Source organism: Meleagris gallopavo, chromosome 5 (genome assembly GCF_905368555.1).
Source record: "Meleagris gallopavo chromosome 5, MGAL_WU_HG_1.1, whole genome shotgun sequence".
Classification (NCBI taxonomy): domain Eukaryota; kingdom Metazoa; phylum Chordata; class Aves; order Galliformes; family Phasianidae; genus Meleagris; species Meleagris gallopavo.
This window is the reverse complement of record NC_139408.1, coordinates 27,783,983-27,807,384: the sequence shown is the minus strand read 5'-3', so window position 1 is coordinate 27,807,384 and position 23,402 is coordinate 27,783,983. Positions and strand designations below refer to the sequence as shown.

The 23,402-nt window shown below is 48.4% G+C and overlaps 1 protein-coding gene across 7 annotated transcripts in view; it reads right to left on the bottom strand.

The window, feature by feature from the left end:
- ACTN1 (actinin alpha 1) overlaps nt 1–19,691 on the bottom strand; it is an 80,324-nt gene extending 60,633 nt beyond the window's left edge. For 4 of the 7 annotated variants that reach the window (XM_085224964.1, XM_085224965.1, XM_085224966.1 and 1 more), the window contains exon 1: nt 19,424–19,691. In XM_085224964.1, coding sequence (XP_085081090.1) covers nt 19,424–19,531 — 108 coding nt within the window. In that variant the 5' untranslated portion in view covers nt 19,532–19,691. The remainder of the gene's footprint in view (nt 1–19,423) is intronic. The other 3 variants (XM_085224969.1, XM_085224970.1, XM_085224967.1) reach the window with 2 other exon arrangements.
- Nucleotides 19,692–23,402: the final 3,711 nt, after the last annotated feature.

Below are 23,402 nucleotides of genomic sequence, written 5' to 3'. Positions count from 1 at the left end.
GTCCTTCAGGTGTACCTTACTCCAGCTCTTTGTCTACTGACAAGTGATGTGGTAGAGTCAACACAGAAACTTAAATTCCCACCTCCTGTACGTCAAAGAACTGCAACTAGCTTTTAAAAACTGCACTCTACCTGGCCAACATGAACAAAGTCCCACCAAGAACCTAGTTGTGATGCCAAGAGCAACCCAGCAGCCATCCCAGCCGGCCAGCAGTGACTGGAACCAGCATCCATCCCATCACAGGCCTTGCCTTCTTTCCAAGAAGAGTAATGGAAACCCAAATGCCAATGAGGCTTCCAAGGTCCTACAGATCCTTGGGCTTGATGATCCCTGCAGATCCCCTCCAACATGGATGTTTCACAGCAGAGGACAGTAGAGGAGGACATCCCGGGGGTGCTGCCTTTTGAGACCACGGGATCCTGCAGCATCACCAATTTCATCTCCAACAGCGCAGCTGATCTGACTGCATCAGGAATGGGCATTCATCAACACCATCTTCTTTGTAAATGCTTTAAGTGCCTATCTGTCATTGGTCACGGCTAACCACTAAAATGACACTGGATTCATACATCATACACACTGTTCCCCTTCCCTGTTACTATCAAAGCCCACAGCTGCTTTGGTTATATTTCAGGAAGTTGCCTTAGCCTCCTAGCACTGTTGACCATCAGCTGCCCTTGGCAATTCATAAGCAAACCACTGGCAATTTAATGGAGTATGCCATTCTTGGTAGATACAGTAATGCTGGCATGCACTTTTTTTATGTATAGTTGCATTAAATTGCTACTTCGTTTCGTCTCTTCATGAAAACACCTCACCCCAAAGTCAAACACAAACCTATTTATTTTTGATAACACACTGTTCAGCAAGCAACGGAACCAATGAAGCTGGCTTCCTGCTTGGCTCTGCGGTGAGCGCTCTCCGATGCCTAATAAGGAGCAAAGCTCTTTGCCTTCCTCATCCTGCCACTCCCATAGCAGCCAGCGTACAGACAGCACCTCTCTTTGTTGCTTGTTTTCCCTGACTTTGTTGAATCGTATCATCGTCGACACTTCAAAAGTAAACAGTCATGTTTACAGTAAGAGAGATGTTCTCTCCTGGATTATAAACTAGCTAAACAAGAGAGAGAAAATGAAGGCATAAAAAGGCCTCCATCACAGAGCAGAGCATTACCTACATTTCATGCCAAGTATAATTTAATTATTAGGAAAAATAGAACAATCACACATTCCTGTTTATAGAGCCTAGCTGTGAAGAACTAGATTTAATCATATAGGTGAGTAACAACGACAAACAAGACACTGGTGATAAAATTCCAAGGAACTACTCAAATGTCTAACTGGATCCTGAATTAACCCAAAAGGAACAGGGACAAAACTGTTAAGAGCCCTCATCAATTCACCTCCTTAAGGCAAAGCAATATCCTAAATGTAAAGCTGCTAGGAAAGGTGAAGGAATGGCATGAAAAATAATTACAGATAGTGGAGTAACAGCTCTGCTCTGTGCTCGCCTGCACATGAGCACAGCAAGGTCCTGAGCCTGCACAGTGAGGGAGTGAGAACAAAGCATTTTTGTAAGCAAACTCCTTAAATCATCTGAGATGTTCAATTTACTTCTGCTTTACAGTTCAGTAGGAAAGAGCAGAATGATGGAACGATGTTCCATACATCCGTGGCAGATTTTATGTAGAGTTTGACTTAGGTGAAGGTCAGATCTATACTATGTGGCTTACAGTTGGTTTGTTTGCCTTTTTAAGGCAATACAAAGTAAATCACCCTTTTCCTGCCCCTCCCTTGCTGCTCTCGAAAAAGACATTGTCAAGGTACAGAAATAATTGTTTAAATCTAGACTTTCTGTGGACACAGTGGTTGCACATTAACTACTGGGGAGAACTGCCATGGACAGCTTTGAGGACTGTTTGGGGAGCAGCCTTTCTGCCATATACAGAAGTGAAACCATTCAAAGGATAGGCTGCTTTTTCACCAGAGCTTACATACAACAATTTTGAACTACTCTCACAAAGATACAGTCATTTTGGGCGGATAACAGAACTGCACTGCTTCAAAAAGCAGCCCTGATAAAATGGAGCATGAAAAACACCAAACCATCAAAACGTTCTATTTGCCTAAACTGAGTAAGCATGCAATCATATCTTTAACCCATATCCTTCCTTAGCTTTTGTCTTTCTAGTAAGCACTGATCTCATCTGAACTGGATACTATCTAGCTATAAACTCCCCAGCTGCACATACTGCTCTTGAAACTCCCAGCTGTTGCTCCCAACCACATGAAACAACCTGTGATCTAGTCCATCAGGCAGAAGAAAGCACAAGGATGCCCAGGGCTTTTAGCTTGCACTTAAGTATCTGCAACCACCAATTGCACCTAGAAACTTCTCAGGACACGGGCTCATCTTGTTTTCTGTCATGCATGAAACACTTGCAGGTGCCTCAGTTCTGGTGCACAAATTATTTGAAGTAAAAATAGGAGTCAGCCATCAAGAAATAGGGTCCTGCTCTAAATCAGGAGTCCTAAGCTGCTGCAGCAGACTCTCACAGTAGGATGGGATCTTCCTCCCCAGGGACAAGAGAAGCTCTGAACCCATGCAGTCATTGAGATGAACATTTCAACATCCAAACAACATTTCTTCAAACATCCCTGCTTCTTCAGTAAGTAGTATAGGCTTTATTCAAGCCAGAGATATAACAAAATTCCGGGCGGTTTTAGGTCTCATTTGTGGCGATTTTGGAAAAGCGCGTGGATCCAAGCAATGTGCTGGCAGTAGACTGAAATTGAACTCATTAAGGCGGAGGAGGTGCTCTCTACAACCAGTGCTAGGAAAGGAGTTCCCACAAGACTTGCACAAGCACCATAAGGTTGCTTTCCCTATAGCTGCTCTCTCAGTTGCTGTCTCTGTTCCTGAGCAAGCTCCCAGAAGAACCCACTCAGTAAAACGCCAAGAGCCAGAGAGAAGGATGCTTGTCCATGTCCATGGAACTCAGCTCCCAGAGCCAGTCTCTAAACTCCTACCCATGCTTCCTGACATGGTTCAGCTGATTTCTTTATTAGCAGAGAGGTTGCTGAAGCTTGTCACAGCCCCAGTACCTGCCAAGCTCCCTGCATGGTGAACAGAGACAAAGCGACAATGAAAAAGCCTGTAAGACATGTCAGCTGAGGGTAGGTGAGGCAGCAGGGACTCCACTTTTGTTTGTGAGCTACTGTGGCTTGCAGAAATGAGGATTCCTGCTAAAGAATCACAAAAACAAACAAACATACAGAGCAGCCTGAATGACAAAACTCCAAAGCAGAGCTAGTGGCACCAGTGCTCATTGGACTATCTCAACCCACCATGATGAGGGACGCCTCTTTGGTGTCCCTCCTCTGCAAAGGACAAGCCTTGTAGAAATATTCAACTCAGGTGGGAAGAAAACTTCAGAAGATATAATACATTACTAAAACTGGATTTCCCCCTAGGCCCTTTGAGATCAAACATGTGAGCCCTCAGCTCAAGAGGAAGGTCTCTAAGATATGGTGTCATTCCCACAAAACACTGACCCCCAAGTGCTTCACTTGGGGCAGGCACTCAAGAAGCAGCAAGTGCCCTGGTCCCATCTGATGCCAGGTCTAGAAGGGCAACAAAAGGATCTGACACCTTGCTGTAACACTGGGCTGCTAGGAAAAGCAAGACCTTAACCCCAAGGCCAGGCAAGCAGTCTGGGCAGACACTACAAAGCTATATGGCAACTCTTCCTTACAGATCTTTTAGTCTTCCATCTATTTTCTCATCAATAATAAGAGTCTATGAAGCACGTGCCAATAATTCTCCCACAGACAACCCAGCAGAAAGGATCTCTATGCATCTCCTGCATGCCAATTCAAGGCAGGATTCTTTTGCCTTTAATCATTTCCCCCATGAATAAGTAACGCCTAATGAAAATACTCTTACCCTGGCAGTACTGGTATCCTGATACCTAGCTGCTGCTCATACAACAGTCCCATGTTAAGATCACAGTGCCAAGGACAGGCAGGAGACATGTGAAAGCAGACATCTAGATTGCCACCCAAATTCTTCATTGCTCCCCAATGAGGGGCCATAGAAGTTAATAACAGGCAAAGCTCTCTGACCCTGCAGCCTTTGTGAAACTGCCTAGAGGTATCTACAACTCTCAAAGCCATAAGAGCCCTCATACAACTAGGGGATTCGATTGTTTATGCTTTGATACATATTCATAAGTGCCCATATTCTTACTTGCTCATAAGAAAATACCAAATCATTTAGTCAGAGTAACACATCAGAGTACAGCTCATCACTTAAAAGGAGCATCTTCCATACTCACTCCTGACTTAACTGTTCCCTGACAATTTTCCTTTGCAACTGTTGCTAAGCAAAACATTTGCAATTCAGCTTACTATCACAACTGATACATGGTGATTGCGGATACATTGTAAAATTCATGGCCGCTTAGTCTTGCTCAACTTAAGGCACACCTTAGCTTCTTTTCAGATCTGCGACACTCAGGATTTTATTCTTTACCTACGTAACACCTAAATTATTAGTACTGCAATGTATGCATGGACACATACAGTAGGTATAATAAAAGTAGCAGATCCTGCGTCATACTACATTGGGGAAAAAAAAAGCACTTGACAAGGAATAGATGAGCTAAGTGGCAGCACGCACAGTTTCTGTGTAATCTATAAGTCATCACTGTCACGATGTTTGTCATCTGCTTTCTTCACTAAGGAATCATCTGAGAGAGGCAAAGTGCATGCGGGAAGGTGGCATTCAGATGAGAGATAACAGTGTTAGTTACCACGTGGAAGCCAAATGACACCCTGGAACAAAGAGCCAAGGCACGTTGCTTATTTCTGAAGCTTGTTTCAGAAAAAGTAAAAACTCATCCCAGAGCTAAACATCATCCCACAGATCAGGCAATAGTGACTATAAATAGCTATCTTACTAGTACCGTAAGATACCCACCATGAGTCTGTCAATTAGAAGATTTAGAGATTATTTCTACAAGTCCAAGTGGCTTTCTGTTTCTCCTGCATTAATCTAGTTCAGAGCAGGACCAACATGGAAAAGTTCATTTAAGACAGCCATAAGTATTAAAAATACAACAATTACAGTCTAATAAGCAGTAGCCTCAGCTTACAGTCATACCTAGCACTTGATGCAGTGGGAACCCAGAGCTCACCTACTGGCCAAATGTACAAGTGACACCTATACAAACCCTGTGGCCATAAGGCACAGTCCCATTTCCCAAACCAGTCATGTCATGCCTGAACAACCTCAGACATTCATCCCAGAAGACCACTGTGCCTGCCAGAACTCCCCAGAACATCTTTTGAAAGAGATCAGGTTATTATGGAATAAGTTAATTCCTGGCAAAGGCTCGCTGGCTTCAAGCTTGCAGCAAAGATGAATGCAGCCCAGTCCAATCTTTGTTCCTAAAAACATCCATTTTCTGCTCTCCCCATAGCTTCCTCAGAAGGCTGCTAGAGGAACAGGTCTCTGTGAGGGGGCTTATGGCAGAACGCACAGCTTCACAGGAATACCAGCATGAAACACATTGTTTCAGGGTCTCTGGTTAAGTGCTAATCTTCTTCCGGATTTGGATGCCAGCCCTGATTATGAGAAGTATGCAGTAAACACAACCTCGCCATGTGATAGGAGCACTTAACCCTCTTCCTGCTGGCACCTGCACTTCAGCACAAAGTTGCAGTGGGAACAGCAAAACCTCATTTCCACAGACTGGCTGGTCTTTTGTCTTCAACTCAGTGCTTGCTGCCATCTCCTTTGGAAAGCCATGCTCATGCAACGGAAGGGTGCAAAGAATGAATGCGATTTCCACCATAACCAGTCCCCTGGAAGCCAGTTTTGCACAGTGGCTGTCCCATTCTACCCAAGCACATGACTGGGCAGCAGCCACAACCACGTCAAAGAAAAACGTCGGTTTATGTGCAGCTTCACAGCAGGAGGTTCAAGCTGATCTTGTCTGCGGGCCAGGAAGAAATAATCCCATCCCAGCACACTGAATAGCCAGGGGGTGGGCTTGAAGTGCAAGGGCACACTTGTCCTAGCCCTTTCTTCAGCGAGCAATCAAGTAATTGTCACACATTGCAGCAGGAACCAGCCACTGCCCAGTGCCCCACATCCACTGCACGAGCATCTGGCAGAAGGCACACCGTGTCTGGCTTCAGCTGCCGCAGGAGGTTCCCACTCACCTCACTGTAGCCAGCCCTGCTGCATCCTCCCAACAGGGAAGTGACAGCTCTAAAGCAGAAGGAGTCAACCTATGGCACAGCCCTTTGCTCCCAAACTTCCTATAGCAGCCTTGCCACTCTTTAAAGATGGAGATCAGACTACCGGTACTTGCTCATGGAAGAAGCCTGGAATCCTGCAGAGCAGCATGGCAAATTCTCTGGGCTTTGAGCTTTCAGACTTGGCAAGGAAGCTTTGTTGCCTCAAAGCTTCAACTGTGTGAAGTGCAGAGCTCAGACGTGCTCTGTGGGCCCTAAGAGGAGGCACTTAATGTTCCCACAGAGATGGCAGAAGCAGCTTCTCTCCTAGATTAGCATCTGCTCCAAAGTGTTTCTTTGATTAGGCACTCATTTCCAGAAAGAGGAACACTGAAAGTGAGACAGATGCCAAACCCCAGTCCAGGGCCAATGCTTGGGGAATCAGGTAATGTGATGGTCAAAACACAGATCCACTGATACTTACTTCCACAGCAAAATCAGTTAAAAATGGCATGGCTACAGGTGGCTTTAGTCAGCATCCCTACCTTGGGAGAGCTGGTGGACAGTTTACTCTTTTTGCATGCAGACTAGAACTATCACCTGGACCCGTAAAAATTCAAGGAATTTGGGCAGGGCTTAAAGAGCGAGAATGTGCTGCTTTGCCTTCCAACATAATAAGAGCTATTCAGAAGCTTCTGTGTTTGCTCCAGCTCCAAATACCACATAGCTGAGGAACTGGTTCCATGGTTGGCTTTAGCAATTTGCATCCAGCTGATAACAGCTGACATAGGTAAGAACACTCAGGGTGGACTGAAAATTGTAAAACTGAACCTGGAGTGAGTCCTGCCTCGAGCAAGTTTTGAGAGCACTCAATATTTGCATATGCAGAAGTTAAATAAATGAGGTGCAAACTGTTAAGATTTTGTCACGTCTTTGGAATCATCAAAGACTGTTAACTTGAAGATACCTCACCTCACCTCCTGACTATGTAGAACACACTTTACAGACTGCAGTTACTGTTCCTACTGGAAGGGTAGCTGTTGTTGCAGCGCATCAGTTTCATGACAAATAAGCACCCTTAGAAAATCTTGTTAAGGATTCACATGAGAAGAAGTCATAGGAGAATGAGACTTCCCAGTCCATCATATGGGAAGGTCAGAGGGGAACACAAGCAGAACTATGCTTTGTCAGTACCTCGTGCTTTGCACTAGTGTCCAGACAGCCTGCACATTCACAGAGGCACACTTGTCCAAAGGACAGCTCTTAGCATGTGCTGTACCCAGTGCCTGCTCATTCCTGGAGAGCTGTTTCTTCAGATAGGACACGTAGACAGAATCCACACCCCACTCTCCCACACCCTGGATGTGCTCATGGAATGCACTCCCCTACTTCAGGCCTGCCTGCAGCTGCTCTGCTCAGAACCAAAGCAGGGCTCACCTAGTGTGGGGCTGCCAGAGCTCGCTGCCAACCAGAGACTTCAAATTAAGCTCTGAAGAAAAATCTAAGTGAAGGAGATGAAGATAACTATAAAAAACTTATTAACAAAAAGTTTCAAAAGTGCATTCCAATACCATATAATTTTGTTAATGTATCAGACCATGAAAGTCAGCAACCTACCTAAGCAGAACAACAATCTTCAACCTAAAGCATAAAGCGTCCATCAGTAAAATGTCAGAGTAAGGCAAAAGAACAGATTTTCCTTTCCAGCTCCTGTTAATTAAGGTGGGGCAATAAAAGGGAGGGAACAGAGGAGGAGGGAGTATTTGGGACTGAGAAATATAGGAAGAAAAAGAGATATGAAGGAATACCACCTGAGGCTTTCAACTCAATGCTAAATTTAATAAAAAACTGTATACTTCTGTGCATTCAATGTATGCTCTATGGCTATATCACACCAGCAACTTGCTACAGCATACTCCTATACAACCTAGCTGAGTTGGAAAGGTATGGAGAGAGGCACATCTCCACTTGCAGTTTTGGAGTGGCACACGAAAAGCAGCAGACAGCCAGAACCAAAGACAACAAATCCAGACAGAAAATTAAGTGCATGGTGCTAGAACAGAAAGAATCAAGAATATTTTTTCATCTGACTGAAGAGAGTTGTTGTAAGCAAAAGTTGCTTCTCTGTGATACTTATTTGCCATTACTGATATAAGTGGCTTTAGGAAAACATTTAAAATCCATTCTTATCTTGTCAGCTCTCGGAGCCTTGCAGTGTCTGGGAGCCACGCTCAGTCATTAGAGATCTGCAGTGCAAGGTACAGGAGGGCAAAGGAACAGCCCTTTCCTTAGATACCTTACAGGCTACCAGCAAGCACAGCAATTGTTGGGAGGAAGATGCAGACACAGAGGCAGGAGTACAAAGAGGCAGACTGCTGCTCAGGCCAGCAGCCAGCAACCGTGGTTACAGCCTTGGGGCCCATCCCAAAGGTCTTCCTGAGCACATGGCAATGAACACAAGATCAATATTCCACAACGCAGTGACAACAGCAGACTCCTGGGGCAGTGAGGCAGATACACAGACAGCAGCACCAGAGGTTGACAGCATGCAGAAGATCTAGAGGGGTGATAACACGTCTGTCTTTGTCACCTGAGACCCCGGAAGAAAGCTCTCTAACTCCAATGTTACCTACGTCACCCTCCCAAGCTAAGTCCATGGCACGCAACATGAACTCACAGAGGTTTTTTCTCAGTTCTTTTCACCTGCTGGGAGCCAGGATGCAGACTGGGATCTCGTTGTACCTCAACTCTCCAGCACCAGGCAGGAACAAAGCCCAGAAGAGCAGCAAGGTGATGGCTGAAGAGCAAAAATGAAAACTACGACATGATTTTTTTTTTATTGTTTGTTTTTAAACTCTGCCTTCACACTGAACAGACTTCATTTTTCTGACCTTATCTCAGGCCAAATACTACAAATGAATCCCCTGCTCAGCTGCTGAGCTCAGTGAACCTGTCGGCTGATGGCTGGCAGCTGGGTAAGTAGGTATTTTACTTTGCCTTGGAGGAGGCATTGAGTCTGCTGCAAGGTTGGTTTATTCAATGGTAAAAAAAAAATGCCTAGCGTTAAGTTCTGCTTATTACACCTTCACCACTGCCAGCAGCCTCACACTCCTTGGCAGGACTTGTAATGAGAAGGCTCCTGGCTGACAGAGGAGCAGCAGATCACCACGTGCCAGCCGCAGTCACTGTGCAAAGCCCAGATTCATCTCACATGACAGAAGTGAGCCTCGTGCCTCCCTGTGCTGCTTTGGGCAGATCAAGGAGCCAAGCAGTTGGTGCTAAGCAAGGACCCAGTAAGTCAAGAAGCCTCAAAGCATTCCCAGCTTCAGCCAAAGCAACCTTGAGGGCTTGCTGGTTCACCTGCATGGGGGCCTGAGCTCCCACCAGTGTGAGAAACCCATAGCACCGGGTTCACGCCGGCACTCCCCCACCCCTTCCCAGACCTTCAGTGGTCATTGCCTCTCACAGCACAGGAGGCAAAAGTTGTTCCAAGCTCTACAAGCTGCAGAAGGTATTAGGCTTCAAGTGTTTTACTTACTGTAAGCAGTTCACTAATTACATTAGTAACGATTGGATTATGGACAGTTAACAGCTTTAAAGAAACAAGACATTATAGGAGGAGGAGGGAAATATTGCTCAGGGTCTGGGCTGAAAGCTTCTGTCAGATTTCAGCAGTCCACCCATGCTTTAAGAGCTGGCTGGGTCAGGCCATTTGCAACAGGCTCCAACAGCAAGGCATGGTGTAACATGTCACTAAATGATAGGCTGGTGCACTAAAATTATTAGTGTTGCAGGAGGTGTACTCACAGAAACAGACAGTCCCCTGCTCATTCGCTGCTTCCACAAGCTTCAGTGCCTCCAAGTGAGCAGGCCCAGAAGCCTGCAGACAGGCGTGCGCATGCTGCCTGCTGAGAGTACCATGCCTGTGATGCTTTGTTTCAGCATGCAGCACTGTGACTACAGACACTTTAGATACTCTTTAGCAGAGGCCCAATAGCTTCAACCAAGCAGCCGGATGCAAACACCCACAGTATCAGGAGCCAGAAGCATTCATCAGAAACAGCAGCTAGAAATCTCCTTTCCCTAGTGATTTTTGCCAGCGCTAGAAGGACCACATTAATTCCTTCATCCCTTCAGTTCCTAAAAGTTCATACAAGGCACAGGTCTTGCCCAGTGAGAGCCGACCCCGTCTGTCCTCACCACTGTTGTCCCCTCTCTACCCAGCTCAGGCAGAGCAGGCCATTGTGTCACCCACAGCCACCTCCAATGCTGCCACCCACCCCGAGTGTCTCCCCAGCACCCTCCTGCCTACTGCTTGGTCTCCTCCTCCTCGCTGAGATCTCTGGCTGAGTACTGGCAGAAACTTGGTTTGGTGTTGCGGGCCAGAGGGTGAGGATTTCTGGCAAGAACAAACAGCAGAGCTGGGCATCCTGCCCAGGGTGAGTTCACACTTGGCTCCCCACAGCTGGAAATAGTCTCATCCCTGACCAGCATTCCCCAGTGGCCCAACAAAGCCCAAGGAAACAGCAGGTTTCCATGCACTGGCCATTTGGTGGCAAGCTGGTGAGTGTTGATGAACATAACCCCTGCGCTGCCTGCAGCCAGCCCGCTCCATACAGAGCAGCCACGTGTGAGCAGCACTGTTAGAGGGCACACAGTGAACAGGCACACCACTGCCTGTGATGTGGTGTAAGGCTACGTGCAACCAAGAATGATGCTTCCTGCACAGATGCTCTTTCTTCCATAGGCAAAATCAGAGGGAAGGTGAGGGCTCAAACAAGTGTGTTCCTGCATCCTTCTGCCCACTGCACTCCTGCAGCAGGGCTGCCACACTCCCTTCCTTCCTCAGACATCTCATCTCCCAAACCAGATAAAACATGTAGAAAACTCACCTGGAAGCATGAACACATTTAAAGAGCTGCAACTGCTTTTGGCTGCAATCAAAATTTTCCTACGGAAATTAAGTATTTTCCGTTGTGATAAAACCTGGCACAGCCAAGGTCTAAGCAGCTATAAACAAAGTGCCTTTTCTTTTACATTGTTCAGTTGAGAAATACACTTATTTGCTTTTTTATGGCAGTTTTTTTTTTTTATTTAAGGTTTTTTTTCAAGTTTTCTTGGGGACATGTAACAAGCAGATTTACTGAGGGCTATGTTAAAATACCCAAAGGGGATGGCAGGTAAGCATGCCGTGCAGCAGAAGAAACTGCCACTACAGAGTGCAGGAGCCCAGCCAGGGATCTCAGCCCTGGGCAGGCACATCACTTTCCATGATGAAGAAAACTGCTCTGCTGGGTGCAGACACCATACATGGATCTCTCTCTGCCTCATCTCTTGGAGGCCTTTACAGGCGAGCTCCTGGAGCAAGGATGTAACAGCACAACTTCCATTTACAGCAGCAGCAAGTTACTGCTCGGCAGCATACACTGCAGGGAGCAGCCACAAGTGCCCTGACTGCCTGATGCAAAGACCATGGAAAACCAGAGTCCTTCCTCAGCTGCCAACTGGCCATGGATCAGCACCTCTGTAGGAAGGGAGGGAGAGTTGTCCTCAGAATTGTAAAAGGAAGCATGAATTTTCTGTGCAAAAACTCTCCAGCACAGCAGCAATCCAGCATTCAGTTCATGAAAGGAGTGGAACAAACAGCCCATCCACAGGATGCTGCTTGGCACAGAGATGAAAGATTTTGCAAGAGTCCCCTTAAAAATGGGGGCCAAGCATGGGATGTGCAAGCAGAGCCTGGTTGTGCCAACCTGAAAGACAGCAGTGACTCTCAGAACCAGGCCTTTCTGCTCAACAACCACCCACCATCAGCTGTGAGGGCTTAGATTACATTTCCAGGCCAACTTCTCTCACTGTCTTGAGTCCCTCCTCACCCAGCAGCACCACTCAGCTATGATATGGCTGTATAGTGAAACCAACAGCTAAAGCAGCAGCTAGCTGGTATAATTCATCCTGCCTTCTCGCTGATCGCATAGGCCATCCAGGAGGACAGGGAACAAGTCGTTGAAGTTTCCCCTGCAGCACCATCTGCCTACAAACTATCCACATTGTCACGCTCCCATAAGACTGCCCAGAAGTGCTGGATCTCTAGCATTCAAAGGTTGACTTGAAATCACTCCAACGTGAACAACAGGAGACATAGGGAGACTTGTGTCAGTCCACTGTAGTGAGTGTTCATAGGCAAGGCATGGCCTTTTCACCCACCAGCACATCCCACTCACAGCAGAATTTCAAATCCAGTGCAATGGAAAGGCCACACCACAGGGATGAACTTATTTCCAGGAGGCTTTCAGTCCACATAGATAGAACAACAATAAGCTATCTGAATGAGAGACCAAAATCCTTACTGTTCAATCATGCATAACCCGGTCCTGTCACTGGAAGCTGTTTCAGTGTACTGACAGCAAAGGAAGTCTCTGCACAGCCTTGATCATGCTGTAGTGCTTCCAAACCAGCAATAACCAGTATGTGTTATACAGAAGAGTGAATGACTGCAGGTGAAAGTACCAGGTCAGCTGCAACACTGGCACAAGGGCTGCCTTGCAAAGGCCTGACACAGGCCTTACCAGTAGAATGCATGCATTGCCAGTTGAGTAGGAAGGACACAACAACAGGAAACCAAAGTAGGAACAAAATGGTTCTGCTTTACTGTCCGATAGGGTGCTAAGAGGTTAAACTGGCACCAGGCCATACCACAAACATCCTATTGGCCAAGTTCTTGCTCTGATGCACTGAGGAATGACAGCAGGGAAGATGACAGCGGAGAACAGGAAGCTAGCTCATATATTAATCATATTAATGCTACTCACTTTAGTATTTTGGGGGTTGGCCCACAAATTCATCAGTTGTGCCTCAAAGATCTGGGTGACTGTTCAGAACCAGGCAAGACTGATGTACAGTACAGGAGAGGTCAAAATGCAGCGCTGTACAGTCCCGCAGATGTAGGTAACACAGACTGTGTGATACGACATGTGTCAGACTGAAGGTCCTGCTGCTGACAAACCTATCTCATACTCTGCACCAATTCACCCAACAGATCCAAGTTCTGTGTAACATTCTTCAGCCCCAGTATCCCAGAAACAGAGCAAATCTTAGGCTCAGAGTCATCTCTTCTTAGAGGTGTTTCTTGTTAAGATCACAGTTTTTCCACTGAGCAGCTGCCAAGCACACTACATCCAAGCTTCCCCCTTTACAGAAATCAGCTACAGTTTTGAGAGAGGGGACGCCTTTACATTGCAGACAGGATTTGTAGAAGTCATGCTAAGCATATTCCTTATGGTAATCATCACATTTCTAATAGCCACATGTGGCAAGAAATCAGTTTTTTTAATACAAAAAAGTAGAGTAAGTTCTGTTACACTCTATTTCACATCCTCCCTCTCTGACACCACTGCTTGGACTGTACTAAATGCCACTAGAAATCATAGCAATGTATCCAACAAGCCCTGGGGTGAATACATTATAAGTCCACTCTACTCTATTTGCTGTACTTTAGCAGCTCCCCAGGGTTTCCCCAGACAGAGTTCCAGTGTCTTTTCCACAGCAACTGCTTTCTGTGCCTTACCATGAGCAGGAGCATAGCCATCCCCTGCTAGCACAACTGTGCCCCAGGGAAGGGCTGAGGTGTCAGAGACAGCAGTGATAATGCACAGGCAGCTGGAAGCACTTTCAGTCGTCCTCCTTTGCACCTCATGCTAAGTTTCACCTTCTCTGTCACCTCTATTTGTGCCAGCCTTAAGAACTCCAGTCCAAAGTCTTAAGTAGGTCCCAAGGAGGCTGCAGAGAAAAGCACTGAGGCTTAGAGCCTGGCTGAGAGGGCTGACCAAATGCTGCCACTCCTCCTGTTTGAAATACGTAGGACGTGGTGGGCTGTGAAATCGCATCTCACATGCAAAGAGCAAAATCCCAAGGAGCAACTGGGGCTCCTTAAGATGGATGGTGGTCACTTCAGCATTGCTAAGAGCAGGCAGCATTCACCTGGGGCTTCTGAGAAAGTGATGTGAGAGCTCATGAAAGCCAAACACTTACTGAGCAGATTCACTGATGCACATTCTTACAACTACACTTGATTTTCATAGCAAGGGAACGCCACCCCACACAGAAGCACCCATTTCCTTCTAAAGGGACAAGCTCTCACCAGACAGCCAAGAAAAATGAAGTTCCGGACAGCCAAGAAAACGGAAGTTCCTGCTTAAAGACAGTCTCTGTGGCAGGCTAGCAGAGCAGATGCCTCAAGCTACAGCAGGCAGCAGCACAAGTGGTCAAGGAGGAGGACAACGTCAGCACCTCAGGCTTTGCACCAACAGCCTCATCTCCAAATCACAGGCACAAGAATTTAAACCCATGACCTGAAGCAGTCAGCAAGAAGTTCCTCAGACAGACACATTTTACATGATGGTAGCTGGATGCCTTTGAGGTATTTCACCCTTCCCTAGAGGATAAGGAGTACGAGCAGTTCAATCCAGTTTGGTGAGCATTTCTGCACACCTGCGGCTCTTTGGGATCAAAGAACCCGCAGTCTTCTTTTTAACCCATGCCTGTTTGCTCCCCAGTTTTTCCCTTACAGAGATACCAAATAGGTAAGTCACTGCAAAGCCTGCATCCCTCATGCGTCAGGAGGCGATGATGAATAATAACGTTCTTGTCAAAAACCCACAAACCTCACTTCCTGACGAAACCTGATCACAGAGAGCAGGAGGCAGCTCCCACACTCAGGGCAAAGCAGCTGATCTGAAGAGCCAGATATTTGCAGAGACCCCCTACAGCAAATTCTGAGCTTTGTGTTTTAAGAGCAAGTATTTGGCAACAAGCTACCTATGTTAAACAGCAAAAGCTTGATCTGAAAGATAACAGATATCTAGTGACCTATATTGCCTGCCTGTATGACTGTAAAACAGCAGCTGAGAGAGCAGCCTTAAACATTCTGCCATTCTGCTTCCGCACTGGTATCAGTCTGTGCTAAAGAAGGCACGGAGAATCCCTATGTGCATCAGGGCCAGCCTTCCTACAGCACATCCACACCTCAGAGACCAGAGGTCCATTTCTCGCCATGACTCATCTATTATCATCAGCGTCACTCACGCAGAGGGAGCCCAGGGACCAGAGCTGTATATTCATCAACAATATGTATTTATTTCACTGCTGAAACTGTGGTGGGACTGAAAGGGATATTAGCAAGCAACAGACAATGTGCGGTACCACATCTCCATGTGGGTCCACAGCAGAACCACAGCTGCCCAGAAATCCAAGCACACTGCTCCAAGCAGGCCGTCTGGAAGGGAGGACACAAATCAAGGCAACTGCAACATCTATGTTCTGTCAGCTATTAGTCACACTCGTATGAGCCTGTTACGAGCAGGCCTGGAGGTGGGGTGTCTCCACCAGGGACCTGGGCTATGTTTAACGAGCGTTTTCTATCCTTAACAACCAGACACTGAGACGATTAGCACAGCAAAATTCAAATCATAGCAAGAGCAGCAAGACCTGCTGCACGCTGGCACAGCAGGGCCACGAGAGCCATAGGTTTTTCTACTCATGTGCATCTTTGGGTGTATCTCACACAGAGAGGTTTGGGAAATAGTCATCTGCTTTGGCGAATTCCAGCAATTGCATGAATAACTATACTTAGCACTCCTTGAGGGCAGAAGAGGTGCTCCCCACCACTGTGCTATCATTGCTTCAGTAGCAGTGTGAATCTGAAGGCTCCAGCTCTCTCAAGCAACAATATCATTTACTGATACATCGGCACAGAAGCACCAACCTGCAAAGGCAGAGCAGGCACGTTTCTTTCACTGGTATTTTAAAGAAAAGCATTCCCACCATTCCTTACAGCACTGAAGTCGTATATGGCTGTCTTCTACACGCTGCAAACAAACACTACTTCCTACTCACATTGCCAAGTCAGCAGCTGTCAAGTCAAAAGCAATTCAGCATTTAAAGGGGATTTTTCCCCCTCAGCTCTGCAATTTGGGCATGTCATTTCAGGTCACATTTTAAAAGAAACCCTACACAGGGTGTATCCTAAGCAGCCAAGTCCACAAAACAAGTGCACAGCAGAACCAGGAGTCTCTCCAGCACTGTGAAACCCCAGACACTAGGTCCCAGCACCACTAGCATCACCCCCTCCATATTTCAAGCACTACCCCAGACAGCCAAGGCTGCTGTACCCATCCCTCAGGGCAGGCTGTGAAGCTACTGAGAGCTCAGAAACTCATCCTACTTGCAGCATAATGTTCCTGTTGAGCACAGTACTAAAACACGTATCAGCAGTTCTTCCTGCTTCTGAGGCCTGCCACGAGGCTCCACTGAGCCTATAAGGCTGAGGGACAGGGAGACATATTCAATTCTTCTCTGAGTAACATCCCCAGCCTGTCTGCTTCCCAAGCTCAATTGATCCCAGCTGCACAAGGCAGACAGGGTTGCACAGCAGCAGCGATCCCCAGCCTGCAGGGCCTCACCAACCTGGGACGTGACTGGCTGGCCTGAGACAGGCAGCAAAGCTCAGCTGCTTCCCACAGACATCTGTTCTCTGGCGGACCAGAAGTGCCACCACTTTGGAGGTATTACCTCTGCTCCCAGACAGTTTCTAAGCACCAAAGTTTCAGATGCCACTCACTGGGTGGCATCGGTGAAATCCTAATATTACATATATGTAAAAATTATAATATTATAATTTGAGAGAACTTAAATCCCTGCACAGACAGATTTCCTCATATCTCTTTCCCAGTAAGGAAGTTTTGGAGTCTATTATTTTTAAGATAGGAAACAGAGCCTCACTCATAGGGAAGTCCTGGTCTTCTGCATGCAGGCAGTGAAACATCAGCGTTCTCCCATCTATACAAGCCATTGACTGATGGCAGTGCTGAAGCAGGCACAGCAATTTCTAAGAACTTATTGTCCAAACACCTATTTATGTGGGCAGAAAAACCCCATCTAACTACAAGACTCATAAACAGCAGAATTAAGCTCACAAAACAGTATCTCACACACTTACAAAGCAATTTTCTTCTCGAAACTCACTGCTCTTTTATTTCAGACAGGCAGGCTTTTAAAATTTCTCTAGCTGTTCTTTGGATGGGAAAGAACCTATGACACACATCAGCCTATTAGAACAGCCCAAGACAGCCAGAGAGAGCCAACAGAACACTTGGGAGGCACAGATCTCTACAGTTCCCTTTGGTAAGCCATCCATCACAAGCGTAGAAACAAACATTTAACCATAATTACTGCAGCAATTTAATTTTGTTGGCGAGCAGCATTACTACACTGCACTGCGCCCGGTATGTATTGTTAGCTCCCCATCCTCAGAAGGAGGCAAACGCCAAGGCCCCAGCAGAGCTTTTAGTTGCATCCAGAGAAGAGGAGCAGGACACCTTCAACACCTACACAGCCTGCCCAGGCTGCAGCCCCATCAGCGGCCCCTTAGAAGGAAGTGCTGTCCAGCCAGACCCCACCTTCCTACCCACAGGCACTGGAGGGATGGGCCATGACCAAGCTACAGATTTGCATCCACCACAGAACAACTTCAAAGGGAGAAACATCCCAGTGACCACATTGTGAAAGAAACAGTGTTCAACAAGCCAGAGAACGACAGTCTGCCCACCATGTTCACTGGCAGCAGATGACCACCAAAAGAAACTGGCTTGGATTATTTCAGAGTACACACGTGAATACCTTCAAAGTCTCCCCTGGCTTTTCCCCTCTGCACAAGTAACCCAGGTTAATACAGTGGCTCTCTGTCCCCCTCTTGTGATAGGATCAAGAGGACTGAACATCTCCTGGAAGGAGGGAATTTAAAGAAAACACGGCCTTTGAGGCACGTACCACTTGTGTTTTGGGACCAGAGGTTTGACACCTGCTTCCAACAATCACATCAGTGTCCCTCTCCACATAGAATACTCTCACCGCCCTCACCACCCCACGAAGGGGAAAGCCCTACTGTATGACACCCATTTTCCCTCTCAAGCTGTGATAAACAACCGCCCGTCCTGACCCGGGCCTTATGAGCTGCTCCCAGCTGCATATGGGCCAGACACGGGGGCAGCTAGAGATACAGGTCACTGGCAGGACTAGAAATATGGGCTGTGGTCAGGCAGTTTTCTTGGAAAGGAAAGAACTTCCTTCCCAAAAGGGGCAGAGCCAGCTTGGCAGATGAGCCACCCAGTGCTTACACCCGACAGAGACTGCATTCCTCTCTTTCTTCTTCGTTGAAACGTAAGCTCACGCACTATGAGCTCTTTCTCCATTAAACACCCTCGTTCTTATGTTTTATTCGTGTGTTTTATTCTTATGCTGTCTCCCCTCACCGTGCAAATCTCCCCAAGCGAGGAAACTGCTGACAGTAACTCTATGCCTCTCCCCTCCAATTAACTCATCGGGCTCCGGGGGAAAGCCTTCCCAGCAGCAGTTTTGGTGGCTATAGACAGGAGAACCTGAAAATCCTCGGTCTGAAAACCGAGAAGCGTGCTGGAGAATGGGAAGGAGAGGTGCCAGAGAAGAAGAGCCCTCTCAGCGGCAGTCCCTCCTCTCCGCTCGCTCCCAGCTCCTTCCAGGAGCACAACCGTAGTATTTCACTCACTCCCGAGCGCTCCGTGTCCCCAGCAGGGCGGTGCGGGGCTCGGGGCGCACACCTGGATCCCGGACGGCCGGGAGCAGCGCGGCCGCCCCAGATGCCCCCGCCGCGGCCGGGCTCCGTTCCGAGTACGGTGCTGCTGGACCGCTGCCCGACGGAGCGGCTGCGGCGGAAACGTTTCGGGGCTCGGGATATTCCCGAGCGGTCTAACGCGGGATGCTTCGGGCTCAGAGGAGGGGGAAGGATAAAATAACGAGGGAAAGGAGCGAGGCTGCAACTCCGCCGAGCTCCCTCCCCACCACCACCCGCAAGTTTAAAAAAAAAAAAAAAGGCCGAATGTTACCATTTTTGGACATGAGCTCCGCGCAAGCCCTGCCCTACCCCACACCATTCAAACGGGCGGCGAGGCACCCTCCTGCCGCCGGAGCCGCCCGGGAGCGGCCGCCCCGCCGCCGCCGCCCCTCCCGGCCCCGGGCCGCTCCGGGCCGCCCCAGGGCACACCTGCGGCCCCGGCCCGCCCGAGGCGGGGGGGTGCTGGGGGAGCACGAGGCCGCCCCGCTCGGCACCTGCCCGCCCTGCCGCGCTAAGGGGCCCGCGCGCCGCGCACCTTCCGCTGCTGCTTCTCCCAAGCCGGGTCGAGGAGCAGGTCCCGGTCCCAGTCCTCCTCCGGCTGCATGTAATCGTTGGTCTGCTGCGGGTCGTAGTGATGATCCATGGCGGCGCCCTGTTTGTCTGATCTGTCCGTTCGTCCGTCCGGCTATCCGCACGCACACGCACGCTCACCCCGTCCTGTGCCGGTGCTGCCCGCTGTGCCCGGCCCGCGGCCGCTCACCCCGAGCAGGCGGCGGCGGCGCCCGCTCCCTCCCCTCAGCTTCAGCCACGGGGACGAGCCGAGCCGCTCGCCCGCCCCCGCCCGACTCTCATTGGCCGTCTCCCGGCGACGGCGCCCCGCTCATTGCTCGTCTTATCTGTCCGTCATGACCCGCTGCCGCTACCATTGGAGGGTTGAGGATGCTCCGCCCCGCCCCCGGCAGCCTCCCCCGCGGCGGCGGTGTCCGCGGGCTCGGCGTGAGGGAAGGCGGCAGAGCGGTTCGCGTCGGGCGCGGAGCGTGGCGGCGTCCGTCGGAGCGGCGGTGGGGGAAATGGCGGCTGCGGGCGTTGGGCGGGAGCGGGACCCGCAGCAAGAGGACCAGAGCAGCTGGTCTCCGACCGGACCCGGAGCATCTCTGCCCCGGGGCACGGGTGGCCTCACGGCGGTCCCTGTGAAGCTCCCCCACCCTCGTGGTTTAAGGGCACGTTGTTAGGTTGCTTTTCACGCCTTCCCAGACGTGCCGAGAGCTGCCGCTCAGTGAGCGGTGATTTGCAGCGTGTTCCCGGGATGCTCTGCACCACGGAGATGCAAATCCCGAGGCATACAGCGCTCTTCTGTGATGCTGAACCTCGTGCGTTCCTGGCAGTTGTGCTAAAAGCTGCTGTCCCACAGTCACAGCGTGCCTGCTTGCTGTGCAACGTACAGTGCGACCTCCTTACAGCTCTGTAGTGCTACCAGCAGAAAAACGCTTCTCATCACCAGCACCTGCAGCCCTATACGTGTACCAGTCACTTCTTGTAAAGGATGGTTGATTTAATGTGCAGCGTCAATGCAATAGAATGCAAAGAAATCACAAACTGTGGTGTTTCTTAGGTATTCTAATAATACCTCTCAGGTATTATTTAGGAGAGGCTGAACAGCCTCTCCTAATCATCTCCCCTTCTTATTTCCTGATCTTCAATTCCCAAAATTGTTCCCTGGGCTTTTGGGAAATACTTTAATTTTTCACTCTTTATCCTGACTTTTTTCAAGGGCTCCGTAACAAAACTGAAAGTGTTCTTGGCCAGAGTTTGTGAACTTACGGGTAGCAGCTGGGGGCAGAAAAATAAATAAATGCTTTAAACTCGGGCTTGTTCCCGGATCCACTTGACACTACGCCCTTGTGAGGAATACCAGCTCTGCAAAAGGGAACAGAAGAGCTCACAACAGGGAGAGGTTTGCACGGTAGCAACAGGAACAGCAGAAACTGGTGCTCCTGACCAGATGCCTGTAGCCACAGCTGCACTCTGGTTTTCCTCATTTAGTCGCCTTTTAGTCCCCTGGAGTTCTGCTCTGTACAAGACTGCTGCTGACTTCCTTGGGCATCATTCAAACAGGTCTCCAGCAAGGTCCTTCTCATCCAACAAAGGGGGAGGGCCGTTTCCCAGACAGCAGGCAGAGTCACCGTGGGAACAGCTGGCCCTACTCCCCACTTCTCCCGCCTGCAGCACACTAGAAGAGGAAGGAGCCAAGGGCATTTCTGGTTACCGTCTGCTGCTCTTTTGCTTTGTGCTTAGCACATTAGCGACAGGTCATGAGCTTCCCTGGGGAGATACCTGCTTTCTTGAAAAGAACACGCATAAGCTTCTGTAGGGAGGGCCAGCAGCTGGGCTGGGGCACTGCACAACAATGCACAAGGCTGTGTGGAAGCAGTCTTTTATTCTGGGAACTCTCACAGCCAAGTTTCATCATTTGTATTCTGCAGATAATTCAAAAACCTTGTTGCTCTGGGATTTAGCACTTAAATTTGATCAGCTCATTGCAGGGGATGCCTGGTGCCCAAAGATTGCGTGCAACTTTTGATTTTAAGGAGTACCACAGGACAACAGTGTCCATGCTGGTCATCCAGGGATAGCCAGGAGTAAGGCAAAAAAGGAACAAGCAAGGCACAGACACTGCATTTTAGAGGAAAGGGAGAAGAGGCCTAAATGAAACTCTTATGTACAAAACCTCTTCATACTGGGAATGTGTGTCATTCTGTGACCATGTGTGACTGTTGTTTACTTACTTGCCTTTGCTTCCTCCCTTCTGCTCTGAAGAGGAAGGTGTTTACTGTTCATAGGAGCATAGGAGCATCACATGTGAGCCAAGCCTGCTTAATTCAGGCAGCTGCTGAGCTGGTTCTAGACAGGGATGCTGAGATAGAATCAGACAGATGGTACCTGACATATGGAACCTATAGTTTGGGCACAGCTGCTCGTGGTTAGGACTTCTCATTTTTGTGTTGTACTTGCCAGTTGTCCTGTACTGAGGAGCAAGTCTTCATGTGCTTGTTTGCTCAGACCTTTTGGGTTTTTGTCAGAAAGGATGTCCCACTTCATGGTCCCAGCACAGTTCTTCTGCGTGGCCCAAACATAAGTGCAACAAACCTGGTCGTAGAGCAAGCATGACAGGCTTTGGAGGGAAGTGCAGTGAAGTCCTGTGAAAGGGAGAGGCAGCATGATGGCAGCAGGAAGAGAAGTGCAGAGCTTAGCCTCTTTCCGGGTCACCCTCACAGAAAGTCTTTTCTCATGAGAGAATCACTGACCTCTCATTAGTTAGCTCCAACTTAAGAGCTTCACTTAAAATCCATTCCCTTTGCTTTGATGTTCTCTGTAATTGAGGGTCTGCAATCTTTTAGAACAAAGCATGAAAACAGCAGTGCTCCTCACATGCAGCTGCGCTGGAGCAGTAGTCCCCTCAGGCTGCTTTCTGGGGAACCCCTTTCTGCCCAGAGCTGGGGATGACTTTCCTGGCAGGCTCCAGCAAGTGCAGAAAACTATAGAGAGCAATGGATGGTAGAAATGTGATATGCTGCCAAATCCCACTGCTGCTTTCTGGCCTTTCCCAGGAATCCCATGCCTGGAAGTGCACGTATACATCGGTGTCACTGGGACATGAGGCCACCACATTCTGCTTCCCTTAGCTGTGGGATGGAGTGCTCTGGCTTTGGGAGCCGAATGAACAGCAGTTGGAAAGAGTCCAAAGAGAAGTAACAGGGAGGCTCAGAGGTCTAGGAAGCCTGCCTGACCTTTGAGGGGAGACAGGGAGATCTGGTCTTGTTTAGTCTAGAGAAGGAATAGCTGAAGTGAGATGCAGTAGCAGACCTCAAATATATAAAAGTTTACTGCAGAGCACAAGGCAATAAACTGTTTGCTATAGCTGCTGAAGGACCTGCCAATGGTCAGCACAGCTAACCACTCAAGTACACCAAAAAATAAAGCTGCCAAAGACTTTAAAGAACAGGTAAAGAGCTATAAGAAAAGGCTGAATTTCTTGAACAACAGATCCTGCCATGAGTCTGGAGGATGGGAACTGTGTCACCTTCCAGGGACCCTTGCAGCTGTTTCATAGCACTGCACCACAGTCTGCTTCAGAGGGTAACATAGAACTGCGATGCAACATGACATGGTTGTAAAGTGACTAGTGATGTTGGAAAAGTAAATACAGCTGCTGGGAAAAGGCAGGGATGTAAAATGTAAAAGCAGACACATGGAACCTGACCTAGACTTCCCATTAAGATGTCCATGTGCAGAACGCATGGCAACAGAGATGCAGCAGGAGCTGGAGTCAGCTGAGAGAGGTGACTGTGGTGAGAGGGGAAAAAAATACAACCACACATTTATGTACAGACAAAGACTGCTTTAAATCCACTTTCTAACAAAGGAAGATGCAGTCCTCCCACGTTAAGGCCAACAGCAAAATTCACCATCACAATTCCAAGTGCTGAAATGAGATGCTTCACTCCTAGTTTTCA